This window comes from Amaranthus tricolor, chromosome 10, assembly GCF_026212465.1.
Source record: "Amaranthus tricolor cultivar Red isolate AtriRed21 chromosome 10, ASM2621246v1, whole genome shotgun sequence".
Lineage (NCBI taxonomy): Eukaryota > Viridiplantae > Streptophyta > Magnoliopsida > Caryophyllales > Amaranthaceae > Amaranthus > Amaranthus tricolor.
In genome coordinates this window covers 24880795-24896885 of record NC_080056.1, presented here as the reverse complement: position 1 = coordinate 24896885, position 16091 = coordinate 24880795, and the positions used below count along the sequence as shown (strand labels likewise).

At 35.0% G+C, this 16091-nt stretch overlaps 2 protein-coding genes across 2 annotated transcripts; one reads left to right on the top strand and one right to left on the bottom strand.

Moving 5' to 3' along the window:
• The first annotated feature begins 693 nt into the window (after nucleotides 1–693).
• LOC130825357 (ureidoglycolate hydrolase) lies at nucleotides 694–12968 on the top strand. Its single transcript, XM_057690525.1, has 12 exons — nucleotides 694–1122; nucleotides 6404–6489; nucleotides 8899–8973; nucleotides 9394–9522; nucleotides 10461–10547; nucleotides 10669–10871; nucleotides 10943–11045; nucleotides 11617–11708; nucleotides 11807–11869; nucleotides 12007–12247; nucleotides 12418–12458; nucleotides 12669–12968. Exons 1-12 carry the CDS (start codon nucleotides 916–918, stop codon nucleotides 12764–12766), a joined length of 1425 nt encoding a protein of 474 aa, XP_057546508.1. The 5' UTR covers nucleotides 694–915; the 3' UTR covers nucleotides 12767–12968.
• A 38-nt stretch (nucleotides 12969–13006) lies between these two features.
• Nucleotides 13007–15522, bottom strand: LOC130825359 (uncharacterized protein At2g34160-like). The gene is made up of 5 exons (XM_057690529.1): nucleotides 15236–15522; nucleotides 14000–14048; nucleotides 13716–13778; nucleotides 13566–13630; nucleotides 13007–13468 (listed from the first exon to the last, which is right to left on the bottom strand). Exons 1-5 carry the CDS (start codon nucleotides 15404–15406, stop codon nucleotides 13313–13315), a joined length of 504 nt encoding a protein of 167 aa, XP_057546512.1. The 5' UTR covers nucleotides 15407–15522; the 3' UTR covers nucleotides 13007–13312.
• Nucleotides 15523–16091: the final 569 nt, after the last annotated feature.

Here is a 16091-nt window from a genome sequence, read left to right as displayed (position 1 = left end):
CAAGTGTGTTATTTTCCAACATAAGTTTCATAGAATATAAAAAGTACTTCCTCCGATTTTTATTACTTGCACCCAAAGCCAATTTAGCACTATTCATCACTCTATGGTGTTTTACATATTGTGGTTATTATACGAGAAAAAAACAAAGTCATGTGAGATCTTTTTTTATTCGTCTCGTCGCATATTTTCATAATATCAAATTTTTATAACTTCTAGTTGTGTATAACTCCAGATAAAAACAATTCGACGAACGCATTGGACTGCGTAAAAGTTGTCTTTGTGCAAGTAATAAAAATCGGAGGACATATTTAATTTTTTTTAAAAATATCTCTTTTCTATTTGCCTATAATTCAAAGAGACCCAATAATAATTTCAATTTGCAAAGCACTCTCTTATTATTTAGTACTCCCTTCGTCTCATTGAATTTGCAGTATTTTTCACCTTGGTCGATCCCAGTTAATTTAAATCATTTCTATTTTTGGACAATAGTCTATCACTTTCTTTTAATCCCATATATACATTTTAAACCCCTTTTACTTCATCCACACAACTAATTACCTCTTTCTTAAAAATTATCCATTTTTTTTGCAAATCTAATGAAAAGATAGCAATATTTACCGCTTACCATTACCCATTTCCCATTATTACAGATGTAGACTCCCATTTTCTCTAACAAAATACAAATGTTGACCACTTTCCGGAGACGCATCAATGTACGATAACACTATTTGATATTGTAATTCGTGTGTTTGAGAAATCGGCATGGCAGTCTTAAATCTTTTATTATGTCCAAAACATTTGTATTTTAATTAATTTAAAAAAATTCTTATCATATGTTCTCTAATTTTCTTTCACTTACGATGTTTCCGATATAAATAAGTCTGAAGCTGTAAATCAACAAACAACGCTGCAAAGATGCTACCAACTCAATCCCACTTAATTGTATCGCTTCTGCTACTTTGCTGCTGCTTCTATCTCTCCATTATTGTTTCAGTTGCCGAAGATGTAGACCCAACAATCAAAACTATGCACCAATTTTCTGGATACCCATCGCCATCTTCCGAACTCAATCATGATTTATTTTTCTCACTCTCTGTTGATATTCATTCCCTCCAAAAACAGGTCTTTACTCTTTAATTCACTCTTTTTTTGGATTTTATTTCTTTATGATTTTATATTATTGATTGCTGAAACCTGATTTTGTACGCATTTTTGAGGGTTTTAAAGTGGACTTTAGATTATCTCTTTCATGCCATGATTGAAATCAGTAGTATGCTTCAATTATATTATAGAAGTATGAAGTAAAGATTGTACTACTCATTATATTGAATGTTATTTGTTCAAATTAAAGGGTTGTTTGATGGGATATCAAATAATGATCTGTTGCAGATTTTTCAGCATAAAGTTAAACTATAAATGAAGAAAATAATAGTGCGGAAAATAAAGCGTTTGACAAGTGAATACTGATTTTGAATTAATTGTTATGTAAAACCTAGTGTCCTATTTATACATGAACTATGAACTATTCTAGGAAACAAACTAATAAGGGAATAATTTACACAATAAATTACAATCAAAATAATATTCTAGAAATACTTTTCTACGCTCCCCTCAAGTTAGGTCTTCAGGTCACCAATACCTAACATGCTCAATATTTGTTCAAAAGCTTCTGATGTCACTGCCTGTGTAAGAATATCAGCTAGTTGATCCTTGGATCTCACAAAAGGAAGACTTATAATTTTCTTCTCCAGTTTCTCTTTTATGAAGTGTCTATCAATCTCTACATGTTTGGTTTGATCATGTTGAACCGGGTTTTCAGAGATACTAATTGCTTCTTTATTATCACAAAACAATTTGCAAGCCTTCTTCTGCGGGAAGTGTAGTTCACTTAGGAGCTTCTTTAGCCATATAACTTCAGTTATCCCTTTCGCAATACCACGAAATTCTGCTTCAGCATTTGACAAGGCAACAACCTTTTTTTTCTTACTTCTCCATGTAACAAGGTTTCCCCCAATAAAAGTAAAGTACCCAGAAGTAGATCTCCTATCATCTCGATCACCTGCCTAGTCTGTATCAGTATAGGCCAGAACATCTAAGTGATTATTTTTCCTGAATAGAATGCCACTGCAACTTGTATCCTTCAGGTACCTTAGGATCCTTATGACTGCTGTCATGTGATGTATCTGTTGTTGATGCATAAACCTGCTCACTACTCCAACTGCATATGCAATGTTTGGCCGTGTGTGAGAAAGATAGATAAGTTTCCCTACCATTATCTAATACTGCCCTCTGTCTGCCAATTTCTCTCCTTTGATCATCCGTAGGCCATGATTGGCTATAATTGGTGTCTCTGCAGGTTTACAATCGAGCATACCCGTCTCAGCTAGCAGGTCAAGAATATACTTCCGTTGACTAATAAAGATGCCTCCTCTTGATCTCAATACTTCAATGCCAAGAAAGTACTTCGGTTGCCTTAAGTCTTTCATCTCTAATTCTCGAGACAGTTGCTCTTTGAGGGCACCAATTTCTTCTTTATCATCCCCGGTAATGATCATATCATCCACATAGATTATTAGGCACGTGATATGATTCTTTTGTCTCTTAAGAAATAAAGTATGGTCAGAGTTGCTTTATTTATAACCAAACTTCGTCATAGTTGCAATGAATCTCCCAAACCATGCCCTTGGAGATTGTTTTAGGCCATTACACCCTTCTCCTAGAGTAAAGTCACTAGAAAAGCCTAGGGGAGCTTTCATATACACCTCTTCCTCTATCTTCCCATGTAAAAACGCATTCTTCACATCGAACTGCTATAGTGGCCAATCTTTGTTCGCATCTATTGAGAATAAGACCCGGATTGTGTTGATTTTAGCCACTAGTGAGAAAGTTTCAGAATAATCCATCCCATATGTCTGAGTGTACCCTTGTGCTACTAATCTGGCCATATGTCTGAGTGTACCCTTGTGCTACTAATCTGGCTTTGTACCTCTCAATTTTTTCATCAGCTAGCTACTTGATTGAGTACACCCATGTTTCATTCCTTTCATTCTTTCATTCCTTTTAAGAGCAGAAATTTCTTCTTCCATTGCCTTCTTCCACTTTGGGTCCTGGAGAGCTTCTTCAACATTTTTAGGCACATCATTGGAGTAAAGAGAAGTATTGAAAGCCATAGCTAAAGAGGAGAGAGTTCCATTGCTCTCTCCACTAATTGGATATCTAGATCTTTGTGCCTCAAATTTAGGATCATATCTCCTTGGTGGGATTCCTCTTGTGCTTCTAGGTGGTAACTCATACCTGTTTGGTATATCTACATCGACAACATCTACATCGACAACATCATCAGAGTTACTATCAATCACTTGAGGGGCATCAGAAATTAACTCTTGCGGCTCAGGATGCTCAATAGACATGACTGGAGTGGTGGGCTAAAGAGGAGATACTATGACTTCAGAAATAACATCGCTAGTCTTGCCTACCTGCTCTTTTGGGCCTGGATAAATCAAAACTGGGTATATTAGCCAGCTCAGGTCATCACTAACTGTCTCCTCCTGAGGATCAGGCTAGGTATAGTAGTAGGATTTTTCAAAGAAGTCACAATCCATGGTGGTATACATCCGGTTTTGTAGAGGGTCAAAACATCGATATCCCTTTTGATTTACCCCCTAGCCAAGAAAAACACACTTAATTGCCCGAGGTTCAAGTTTGGTTCTCTTTTGATTGGGAAGATGAACATAAACAACACACCCAAAGATACGAGGTGGTAAGGAATAAGAAGAGTGAAGAGAGACAAAAGATCCCAAGGATTCAAGGGGAGTTTTGTATTGTAAGGGTTTGGACGGAAGACGGTTGGTGAGATAAGTAGTTGTAGCAATTGCTTCAGGCCAAAAAGAAGCCGGAGCATGAGACTCTATCAGAATAGCTCGAGTAATTTCAAGTAAGGTGCGATGTTTGCATTCTGCAATCTCATTTTGTTGTGGTGTGTCAAGGCAAGAAGTTTGGTGGATCATCTCATGGTCCGAAAGAAATTGTTTTATGCTTGAGTTAATGTATTCACCCCCATTATCAGAACGTAGTATTTGTGGTTTAGCATGAAATTGAGTTTGAAGCATATTAAAAAATGTAACAAAAACCGAAAAAACTTCAGATTTGTATATCAAAAAATACACCCAACTCATACGAGTACGATCATCCACAAATAGAACATAATAAAAAAATTATGGGTAGCAGAAAAAGGAGCAGGTCCCCACACATCAGAATGTATCAAAGAAAATGGACTAGTAGAACGAGAAACAATATGCAAATAGGAGTGTTTATGGCTTTTTGCCAAGTCACAAGATTCACAATCTAAGGACATAACAGTGCTTTTAAGGGAAGGGAATAAATGCTTAAAGTAAGGTAGAAAGGGATGACCCAAGCGTCGGTGCCATGTCCAGAGTTGATGAACAGGGGACCCACGAGTAAGCTTAGCTTGACTTTGTTGAGTCGTCTCATCCACATAGTATAAATCTCCTCTTTCAGTACCACGTCCAATGATTTTTCCAGTATGAGCATCCTGCACAGTACAACCATCCGAAGTCAATAGAGGAGTGCAATTAAGTTCTTTAGTCAATTGACTAACTGATAACAATTTATGGGATAAACTAGGGATTAAGAGACAATTTTTTAAGTGAATCGAAGGAGAAATATCAACAGTCCCGGCTTTAGTAACACTAATGCACTCCCCATTAGCTGTTTGAATGTGGGTTCGACTGGTGGGTTTAAAAGAAATAATATCAGACGGATCATAAGTCATGGTGTCCGTTGCCCCACAATCAAATATCCAAGAGACGGGATAAGGTTTACATAATAAACCCAAATTGGGCTTGTTATTTTTTGGTTATGGGTAATTTGTGGGTGATGGGTATTTTGTGGGTTATATGTTTTTTATGGGTTATGGGTATTTTGGGGATTATGTGGGTCGTGGGTATGGTAATGGGTAAGGTCCATGGGTTGAGTTAGGTTACTTGAAATATTTGAGGAGGAGCTAGTAGCCGCATATAAGGGGAAATTGGGTAAATTGATTCCATTTTCCAATTTTTTCTCTCTCTCTCCCTTCATTCTTTAAAATCCTTGAGCCTCACTTCCATTAGTCTCTGACATAGCAACTGATACATGGAAATGGTGTCCATGTGAAGTAGCAGACGCTAGGCAGGCCATGCCGCCCGTTCGTAGTACCGGAGCCTTGGTGGTGGCCCGCCACTAGTGGCTGTTACGGTGGGTTTTATATTTTGTTGAGTTCGAACATGTGAAACCGAGCTTGAAAATCCTCTGAAAATGTACTAGAGCAGGCTGTTTTCGGGTAATAATTAAGAGTTTGATTTGACAATTTTTGAGTATCGGCTTTGGTATGATGATGAAACCACCATTTGTGGTGGGTCTCGCCGAAAAATACTTGTTAGAATTAAAAATTCTTTTGTTGGTGTTGAACCGTCTTGGTTGCAACAAAGGGTTGTGTGATGAATACCGATTTCCGATATCCATTTATAGGTAAGTAATTTTGGTAAATGATGAAAATCAAAAAAATCGTCGGAACCCAAATCTGAACCTTACGGCTCTGATACTATGAAGAAAATAATAATGCTGAAAAAAAGTGTTTGGCAAGTGAATATTGATTTTGTATTAATTGTTATGTAAAACCTAGTGTCCTATTTATACATGAACTATGAACTATTCTAGGAAACAAAATAATAAGGGAATAATTTACACAATCAATTAAAATCAAAATAATATTCTAGAAATACTTTTCTACAATAAATTAATTCAATGCCTAAATGAAGTTTAATGTAGCATTGTGTGTTATGGCTTACGCCCTCTGTCCCTTTAAAAACCGCCACGTTTTCTATTTTCGTTCGTCCCAAAATTTGAAACATTTCTATGTTAGATATTGTCTTTGATTTTTATCCACACATCTTTGCTCGTTTTCTTTCACTTTTAATCAATCCACAAAATATTTGATGAGTCCTTTTTTAACAATTGTATCGTTGTATATTGTTGCAATATGTTAGAGACGGAGGGTGTATCTTTTTGAGAATAAAGATAAGCATCAAGTGCATTCAGTGGAGGGCAATGTGGTTTTTAAGATTGAAGCTGAGATGTTTTCCCATCTGACCTTTGTTTTGCGACTCCAAAGAGTCTACCTTTCAATTTCATACTGCATTTGCATCTTACATGGTCACATTTTGGTACAGTGAAGTTATGGATTTTTCAAAAGTGCATAGAGATAAGCAATAAGTACACTTCATCTTGTTAACAAAACTTGCTTAATTATCCTCCTACTCCTATATAAGCTTTTTATGTAAATCTTCAATGATTTTTTAAATTAATATCTTGCTTATTGTGATCTCTTGCATTTACTTTCTATCAGATGGATGAGCTGGCGACATTCTCAGACTCCCCTTCCCCATCAGTTACTAGAGTTCTCTATACCGACAAGGATGTTGCTGCTCGAAGGTATGTGACTCGTCATTGAATTTGATGTGTGGAGGGTGTTATATGTTTTATAGATGTAAAACTTGAAGAGATTGCATTGCAACCTAATACAAAATCTAGAAATTGAAATTACAAATGAATTAAATAACCTGAAATAATACTAACCATAAACCAAAGATTCTTTAAGGCAATACTGTCTACGAAAACTTGATACCAAATGAGGCACAATCTAGTTTTCTTAAAAGATTATTCCGCCTATTTGGTGCTTAGGATTAAAAAATTTGGAATACACTTTCGAGATACAATAGTTTGCAATCAATTATAATCACTATATAATTGATCAGTGTGAACTAATAGAGATTATATTGAGCAAGCTTAGAATTTAAGGGAAAGAAGTAGCTAATTTCCTTCACTATTAAGAACTTGTAGAAAATAGAACGGGAGGAAGAGTAAAATAACAACAGAAATTAGCATGCCAAAACTTAAGAATTAGACCTCCCTATATAGGAGTAGGAGTAACCACCCCACTATGCCCATGATCTTTACTCCATGTCTCCCTCTTTGTCTATTAATGACAGATTAGGGAAGTTACTTAAGGCTGAAGTAAAAATAACCGCCAAAAACCCAAGGCAAAAACCCACGATCTGTGGTTTCCAAAGTCAAAAGCCGAATCGACTTTCCCTTAACCCAACCTAAAGCCGAATCGACAGATTATGGAATAAACGTAATTTCTAAAGGGAAAAGCGGACTTGGCTTTTTCATGGAATCCTCTAAAGCCGTGTCAGCTTTTAGTGGTGCCTCGAAGACTTTTCCAACATATAAAGCTGATTCGGCTTTTGCCCTTCAAACCAAAACCCGACTCGGCTTTTGGTTCTGTCTCCTTCCGATTATTTGCTTTGTTTTTGAGTTAACTTAGTACTTAGGAAATACCCTTTTGTCCTTACTTTGCCATGGGGTCTTTCACTAATTATACTTATACTTACATATAGTTAGCGTACTTAAACTTTTATACCTTTTATACTCTAAATATCCAACAGAGTGAAGCTATTATCTAGTCTTTGCTACTAACATACATTTCTATGAATGTGACAATAATATACCTAGGTTTCTTTGTAGTGATCTTAAAAAAATTGCATGAGCTTTCTTTAGTTTGTGTAGCAAATTCTATTCCTCTAATTGGCTAGCTTTAACTTGGGTGAAAAAAGACAAAGCTTCATACAAGTCAAGTAGATAATTCTGTCATATATTAGATATAGGGGTATCATGGGTGTTTTAGTATGAGTTAGTTATTTAGTTAGCTAGTGTGTATTCTATAATGGGGAAACTAGTATAAATAAGTATGTGGAATAGAGAAACATATGAGAAATATTGTATACATTATTTATTTTTTGGCCGAGTTCTTAACTCATTCTTGATAGAGTGCCAACCTCTCGAAAGCTTGCAATATCTTGTTCTATTAATTACATCCATAAACTCTACATTTCCATTGTATATTTTCATGGTATATCAATAGGCCGACTATTCCAGTTCATTACAAACTCATTTATATTTCAATGGGCAACTAGACTAATAATTCCTTTTGTTATCCTTGAAAGAATGGCACTTGAGATAATACTTTTGATTGTGGTTTCTTGAACAGATTGTGGAAGTATGTTTTCACCTTGTTTGTTGAAATTTATGAATGAAAAAAGTGTTACAAATAACATATACCTTGACCAATGTTTGTGTGGTATGTTAAGGAGCAGTGATTAAAATCTTACATTCTAGAAATTCTCGAAGTGTAAGTGTGAGGGTAAAAAAACTATTACTCTATGAAATTGTGGCTATCTAAACATGATTGCATATCTCCGTTGCCAGTATTAAGTTCAACACAACAATGCCAAAACTTTAACCCTGTAATTGGGATCAACCACATACACCAAAATAAATTAACGTGACAAATAGTCACTATCAAAAATTTTATATTATTCTATTGTATCTTCAATACTATTCTACAACTAACAAAATCAATGTTAGTGGTCATTTTTGGCCTATCTTTAATACTAATTTCCATTCTCCTCCGTTCATTTCTATCTATTGTTATATGCTCCTTCGAATCCCAGTTCTTCATGTCATTCCTGACTTTTATTTTCTCAAAGTTTCAATCTTCCACTTTTCTAGTTGACCTAAAATATGACCGTGTTAATTTCGTCTCGTGATTTTTTATGAAGACCATCTTTGATCAACACATTCTTGTTTGCAACACTTTTTTGATTGACCGGAGTTCTACCAAAGACAATGTAGTTGGTTTTGCTTACTGTTACATTAAGCAGTATTAGGTTTGTAGCCTTTTAGCATTTTGGCAGCTACAGCCCACATGTTTACACATTTACATCACCTCATAGAATGGTAAAAGTAGCTAATGTGCTTGAACTTTTATTCTCCCTGCAGGTACATTAAAAACTTAATGGGACTTGCTGGCCTTTCAGTCAGGGAGGACACCATTGGAAACATATTTGGTCGATGGTACGTTGTTGAATCTTTTTGTAGTTTTTTGTACTGTTCTCTCCATAATGCCTCACTGCTACGAATTTCTGTTCAAACTTGAGATATCCCTTTCAACGACTGGAAGTATTGCAAACCTCTAAATATTTTTTTGTCAAGCAATCTGTTATTTCTTCCATTTTTAGTATAATTTTTGATTCAGTGTAGCTTCTGCAATGATCAACAGCTTCTGAGAGACACCAATGTTTTGGTTTGGAAATTGGTATTGCTCAGATTTATAGCTTCAACCCCCCTTCTGTTTTACCTGTCTGTTCAGTTGTGAATTACTCTGTAGCCTGTGACTTGATGGCTTATTGTCTTCATTTCATGGTGAGAACCAGAACTTATTGGCATGTTGCTCAGAATATATAACAGAATGTATCTGATCTCTTTCTTTAATAGGGATGGTTTTGAACCAGAACTTGCTGCTGTTGGAACTGGATCACACATTGACGCTATACCGTATTCTGGCAAGTATGATGGAGTTATTGGTGTCCTAGGTGCGATAGAAGCTGTTAATGTGCTGAAAAAGTATGTTTAATTGACTCCAAAATATCAATGTTACTCGAAACGAAATTCGATTTGAAATGAAAAATGGAACGAAAGCAAGAAACATTAAATTTAGAGTTTTGAAAACGTAGGAAACGAAAGTGCAATTTTATTTTACATCAAAAAATGGTACGAGTATAAAAAGGTATCAAAAGAACTTAACCAAAATGAAAAGATAGAAAAAAACAAAAAGAAAGGCTTATGGTATTTTACATCGTTTTGGACTTGTAAAACAAAAAAAGCATTTGCGGGTAGTTTCAGAAATGAAGGTTTTGATAGGTGATTCACTGGGAAGTTTCTACCTTAGGTTACCTCATATATACTTGAGCACGTGTTGGTGTTTGTGGTGTTCCCTCATCTTGCATTTTTCCTGAGTTAAAATTAATGTTTTTTAACTTAATTTTTCAGGACACTCAATGCCTCTAATAGTTCTACACCTGCAGTGATAAACATTTTTATTACCTACAAACAATATCAAGTACAATAACCATAAGGTTTACTTATTGTCATAGAAAAATCGTCAAAAAACAATAGGATTACAAACTTTTTGCACATTTTTATTTAGTGAATAAAAAATTAGCAACATTAAATTTACATCAAAAAATACATGGAAAACCAAAAGGACTAATACAAATTTTTATCCCTTTGATATTTATGCGATTAGGAAATCATGCACTTCAACATCTTTAGTATTCACAGAAACAAACCGTATCTATCCTTCGCAAACACAAAAATTTGTATCAAGTTCCTGATTGATTCCTTCTCTTTCACCGCTTAGCAATAATTGATTGGTTAAGTTTTCATAATAGTTGTTTCTTTGAGCACAACATCCCCTTTTCCTTTCCTCAAAGCTTTTTTATTTCACGTTATGATAGTTGAGCAGCTAGAAACCTAAGGAAATACTGAGCCTCGACTTGCAGGGCTGGATTTAAACCAAAACGGTCTTTGGAGGTCATTATGTTCACATCAGAAGAGCCTACAAGATTTGGAATCAGCTGCTTGGGAAGGTATAGCTTCTTTCTAAAACTTAATCTGCATTGGCCTTGTGTTACTATCCGCAGACAAGTATTTTTTTTATTCTATGAGCCCTTTGGAGGTTCTGACCTTAGTATTGTTACAAATGTGTAGCCGCTTGATAGCAGGAAGTGAAATCCTTGAAAAAACTCTGAAGAATACATTTGATAGTGAGAATGTATCTTTTTTTGATGCTGCAAAATCTGCTGGTTATGCTAGAGATAATGATGATCTGTCCACAATCCGTCTGAAAAATGGAACTTACTCTGGATTTGTGGAGTTGCATATAGAGCAGGGGCCTATTTTGGAAGCTGAAGGTGAACCTTTATTTTGAAACGTTAATTCCCTCATAGAACTAGACATGAAATATGAGATTCCAAATTTTCAGGAATTCCTATTGGTGTTGTAACTGCCATTGCTGCACCTGCAAGTTTGAAAGTGGATTTTGAAGGAGAAGGAGGCCATGCAGGTGCTGTCTTGATGCCAAACAGGTGAAAAGACTAATCACTTTAGTACGCATGCTGTATATTTATCGAAAAATGTGGTCAACGTCGCAATCGCGCAAAAACATGAGACGCAAAAACATGATATATCCATGAACCAATGCACTGCATAGTCCAAACAGGTTAAAAGACTAATGATTTTAGTATCCAAAAATGTGGATACCATAACGTTAAATATCGGTCAAAAGCATGAGATATCCCTCGAGACAAATCAAAAGGTGAGTTTTTACACCTTTGCAACACGGTAAATATCAGTTAGGAGTTTTTCAAAAAAAAATAAAATAAAATTTGCGGTGCGACTGATGTGATGCGGCCTTGTTTTTGCTCTGTAATGAACGCTATCGTTTACTAGAACAGAGACAAATAACCATTAGACTTATATAAATTTTAGCCAGTCACATTTATGAAATTCATTAATTCAATTCTTCCTTTCTAGGATTTCAAACTATTCTTTCGTTATTTTCCTGCTTACTTATTTTTCTTCACATGAGATATGGTATATTTGCTGCACTTTTCCTATTATATGTCACTTACATTTAGTTTTGTTTTGTTTTAGCAGAAATGATGCAGGATTAGCTGCTGCTGAATTAGCATTGGCGGTTGAAAAGCATGTTTTAGACTCTGGGTCTATCGACACTGTTGGCACTGTTGGTACGACATTAAGCAACACTTTATTTCGTTGTTTCTAAGCAATAACATAAATTTATTTACCCTATTTAATTGATAATTACATCTTACCTTTGTACAAGGTATTCTCGACTTGCATCCCAGAGCTGTCAACAGCATCCCGAGCAAAGCGCACTTGGAAATAGGTACTAACATTATTGATTTATTGAAGATCTACAAATTCCAGTTCCCTAATGATTATCCATTTGACCATGTTCTGTTCGGATAGGCATTAGACAGAATCATATTGCCCATAGTAAACTGTTTATTTGGCTGTTGACAGACACACGTGACATTGACGAAACAAGAAGAAACATGGTTGTTGAGAAAATCCATGAATCCGCTGTTGATATAGCCAAGAAACGAAAGGTTAAGCTTTCGGGATTTGACATTGTAAATAAAGATCCACCAGCTCTTTCTGACAGAGAAATAATCAGGGCCATGGAAGCTTCATCCCTTGAGCTAAAGTTGAAATACAAACTGATGGTTAGCAGAGCATACCACGATTCCCTGTTTATGGCTAGGTGAGTTGTGCTTTTGCTGCGTAATTGTCATATTGAACTTTTAGCATGATTGAATGTGTATTAAATTGATGAATCATACATATTCTTTGTCAAATTTTGGGCTTTTTCTACATTTTACAATCATCTTTTATCGACTACGCAAGTGAACTGTGCACTCAACTCTGTTTCAGGGTATCTCCGATGGGGATGATTTTCATTCCATGTTATAAAGGTACAATCCTGCTCTACCATCTTCTAAAATCTCTCCTTTCGATAAAATATGCCAAATAAACATTCCCCTCAAAACATGCAATTATAGGATTAGATATGGAAATAACTGTTAAATTCATTGCATAGACTAATCTATAGCATTGTTATTGAATGCATCCTTGAGCCTGTTGTACATTTTCAAATGACCATTTTAACTGTTGTTAATTTGCAGGATATAGTCATAAACCTGAAGAGTATGCAGCTCCTGAAGATCTAACAAATGGTGTAAAAGTATTGGCACTAACCCTAGCGAAATTGTCCCTATCCTGAAGTTCAAGATTTAGAAGCACCTACTCTATGTTATGTTTGCAGTTTCACTAATATCCCAACCATTAGGCATCAGATGTTTTAGTGGTAATTTCCTGTAAATGTCATTTTCAATGGTATTGACATTGGACTAAACAAAAAGAACGACATTTGTTGTTTGTAAACAATGAATAAAAGTGCACTGCTGAGTAGTGTTTGCTCATCATTTCATGAACTATCAATAAGAAAAGTAGTAAATCTGAATATAATGCCTCTTACTGTTTAGAATTGAAACAGAGTACATGCATACATCTTCTACAAGTATTATATGCTGCCACTGACTACAGCTAAAATGGTACTCCTTATGACGAATTGAACAGAAAGATTCGAAATGAAATAATCCATCCTATTTTATCAGCTACTTCCTAGAGATCTGTCTTCTGTGGCAACATCAGAGATGTTACCCACAAGCCAACACACTGCTTGACCTTCATATACTAGCCTAACAGTAAGAGATATCTGACCTTCAGAGATGAGTAGTTGTGGACTGATAGAACACAAACTGACTACTCATCCTTCCTTTTTCTCAGCATTTTCTGATTCGATATTTAATTCACCCTTCTCCTTCGGTTCATCAGATACTGACTTAGTTTCAATTTTAAGTACAGACTCGGTTGTTGCATCAGCAGAAGGAGACTTGTCAGACTTCTCAAGAACAATTTCAATCTGCACATTAGAATGATGTTAATATGGTAGATTGTTGATTCTTTAAAAGAATTTTGACCTTACTATTCAAAACAAAGAAGAGGGTTATGTTACAAACCTTAGCCTTCTGCACGAAACGGCCCTTGTTCTCATCTTTGGAACCCACAGTTGATGTCAAAACTTCTGTAACACGGTTCATATAACTACAGTCAAACCTAAAACCAAATTGTGTGAGTTATGATTTAAAGTAGAGAAATGTGTGGCTTACTCTTCTCCACAGCGGTGCCATTAGCCTTCAGCATCTCAGAAATGGTAACAACAGTTGGAATAGCTGGAAATATGCACAGAACTTAAGAGTCAGCATGGAAGTAAATAAGAAAAACTAGAATACTTAGCAAGCCCGTTAGAAGTCTCAGGTTCAAGAAATAAACTAGAAACAGAAAGGTAATTCATGGATTTAAACTTTGTTTAGGAGCAATATAATAGATTCAGTTATGACTTTACTAATTCAATAGTTGATTTTTAATCAAGAACAGTAGCAACAGAGCATACCCATGCCTAGAGCAGAGAGCTCAACGTCATTATACTGCTTGATGTATCTCTGCAAAGCAAAGTCAAAATAGACAGATCAATTAGCAAAGAAATTTAATGAAAAAAACTGCATCAGGCGTTATCAATTCCAGATTGATCTCGAAGGCTCTGCCTTTGCTCTACCATATACTTCTACATAATATACCGAAAAACTGCCAAAAAAATGCTTAAGAGTTAAGATCATTGACTGATTAGTAAAAATACAGAATAACGAATATCATCCCATATTCAGGAAATAAAATTCTTCGTAATGAGAACATTGAATATTCAATTGCTCAAAAATGATGTACTCTTGTCTCATAAAGCAGAACTCATAAAACTGTAAATTCAACAATATGACGAAGATAGAAAAATGAAAGATCATATTACATAATTTTGTTCAACAGAAATCTGCAACATGTTCAAGAATTTGACCATACGCAAACACAAATTGCTAAACACATATCATTATCGTGAATAGCAACATACGCATTCAGACATAATGTTGAACATTGCCTATTCATCTTTTTTTTTTTTTTTTTTGAGTAACCAATAATTAATCTGTTAGAGCATAGAAGAGTAATAAAACCAAAGATCAAATTACAAGCAAGAATTATCTGATGGAACAAACAAGTCAAATGCACTATAGAGACAAAACTTTAAGAAGCGAAGCGCATCAAGGTTGAATTATCTTTAAAAAGTTCAACGTACAAAACCACAAAAACAGAGCTGAAATCTTCGAATGCACAGGAAACAAAAAACATTATATGAAACTCATAAACAAAGATAAAATCAAGAATCGCGCTAAAAGTCGATCAAACAATATCAGATTAAACTGAAAAAGAGGAGAACCAGAAAAATAAGCGAAAGAAATGGAGCATGAGCTTTCTTGAACCAAATTTTATCAAATTCAACAAAGAAAAACTCATTACAGGATGAAAATCTTCAAACGCGCTTCCGAAAATCAAAAATCGCGAGAAATCAACAAAATGGAGCAATATTGAATCAATAACAGTTTCGTTACAAATACTACACAAGTCGATCAAATATATATAAGAACTGAAAAACAGAGATGAAATCTTTCTTGATAATGTTTTAACAAAATGCACATGCAGAATCATAAAAAGAATCGAAATCTTCCTATACGCCAAAAGAATAGCCACTAGAACCGAAAGCAAAAAAGCAGGAATTAACAGCAAAAGAAAGGAAGAAATGTGCCTTAGCGAGATTGAGGTAAAAGAAGAGAGGTTTCTTGGTGTTAGAAACTTGAATACGATTCTTCTTGTTAACATCTTCATTGATGTTAACTGCAGCGAGTGATTCTGCAACCATGGTTGTTGCAGCTGCTGCCAATGCCTGTGGTTCTGCAGCCATTACTGCTTGCGCCATTTTTATTACTTTTCTTCCTTTCCTCTATCTATCTATCTACAAAACTCTCAAATCTCTTTCGTTTCTCTCTCTAAGTTTCTTTCTTTTATATATGTGTTGGTTGATGGCGAGAGAATTTTGGGATGAAAACGAAATGACTGATATTTGACGAATTTAGTAGTTTTATATTGGGCTAGTCTATTACAGAACGGACACGTGGCTGATTATAGTTCGATAATGACTGGGAAATTTAGTTACAAAAATGTCTTTGTTCCCGCCTCCCACCGGATGACATATTTAAACTGTTTTTTTTAATAGGAAATTTAGATGTTAACATTTAGTTTTCATGAATTATTAGTAGCAGTATTTTTGTAACATTTTTACACATGGTAGAGTCCAATTTATGCACTATCTAACCGCCGTAGTATTTTCCGTTAAATTCTTATTAATTTCCGTTTAATTTATCATTTTGTAACTTTTTTCCACATAGTAATATCCAGTTTTTGCTCTCAAATGTTTAATTCATCATTTTAACTTTTAATTCACCGATTAATTTATCAACGCCCTTAAATGTTGGTAACAATTAAGTAGATATGTATTAGTGCTTAGAATGCACCTTTTGAACTTATGAAATGCGCTTTTTGAGCTTATAAAATGCGCCTTTTGAATTATTTATTAGTGTTTGTAATGCAACTTTTGAACTTTA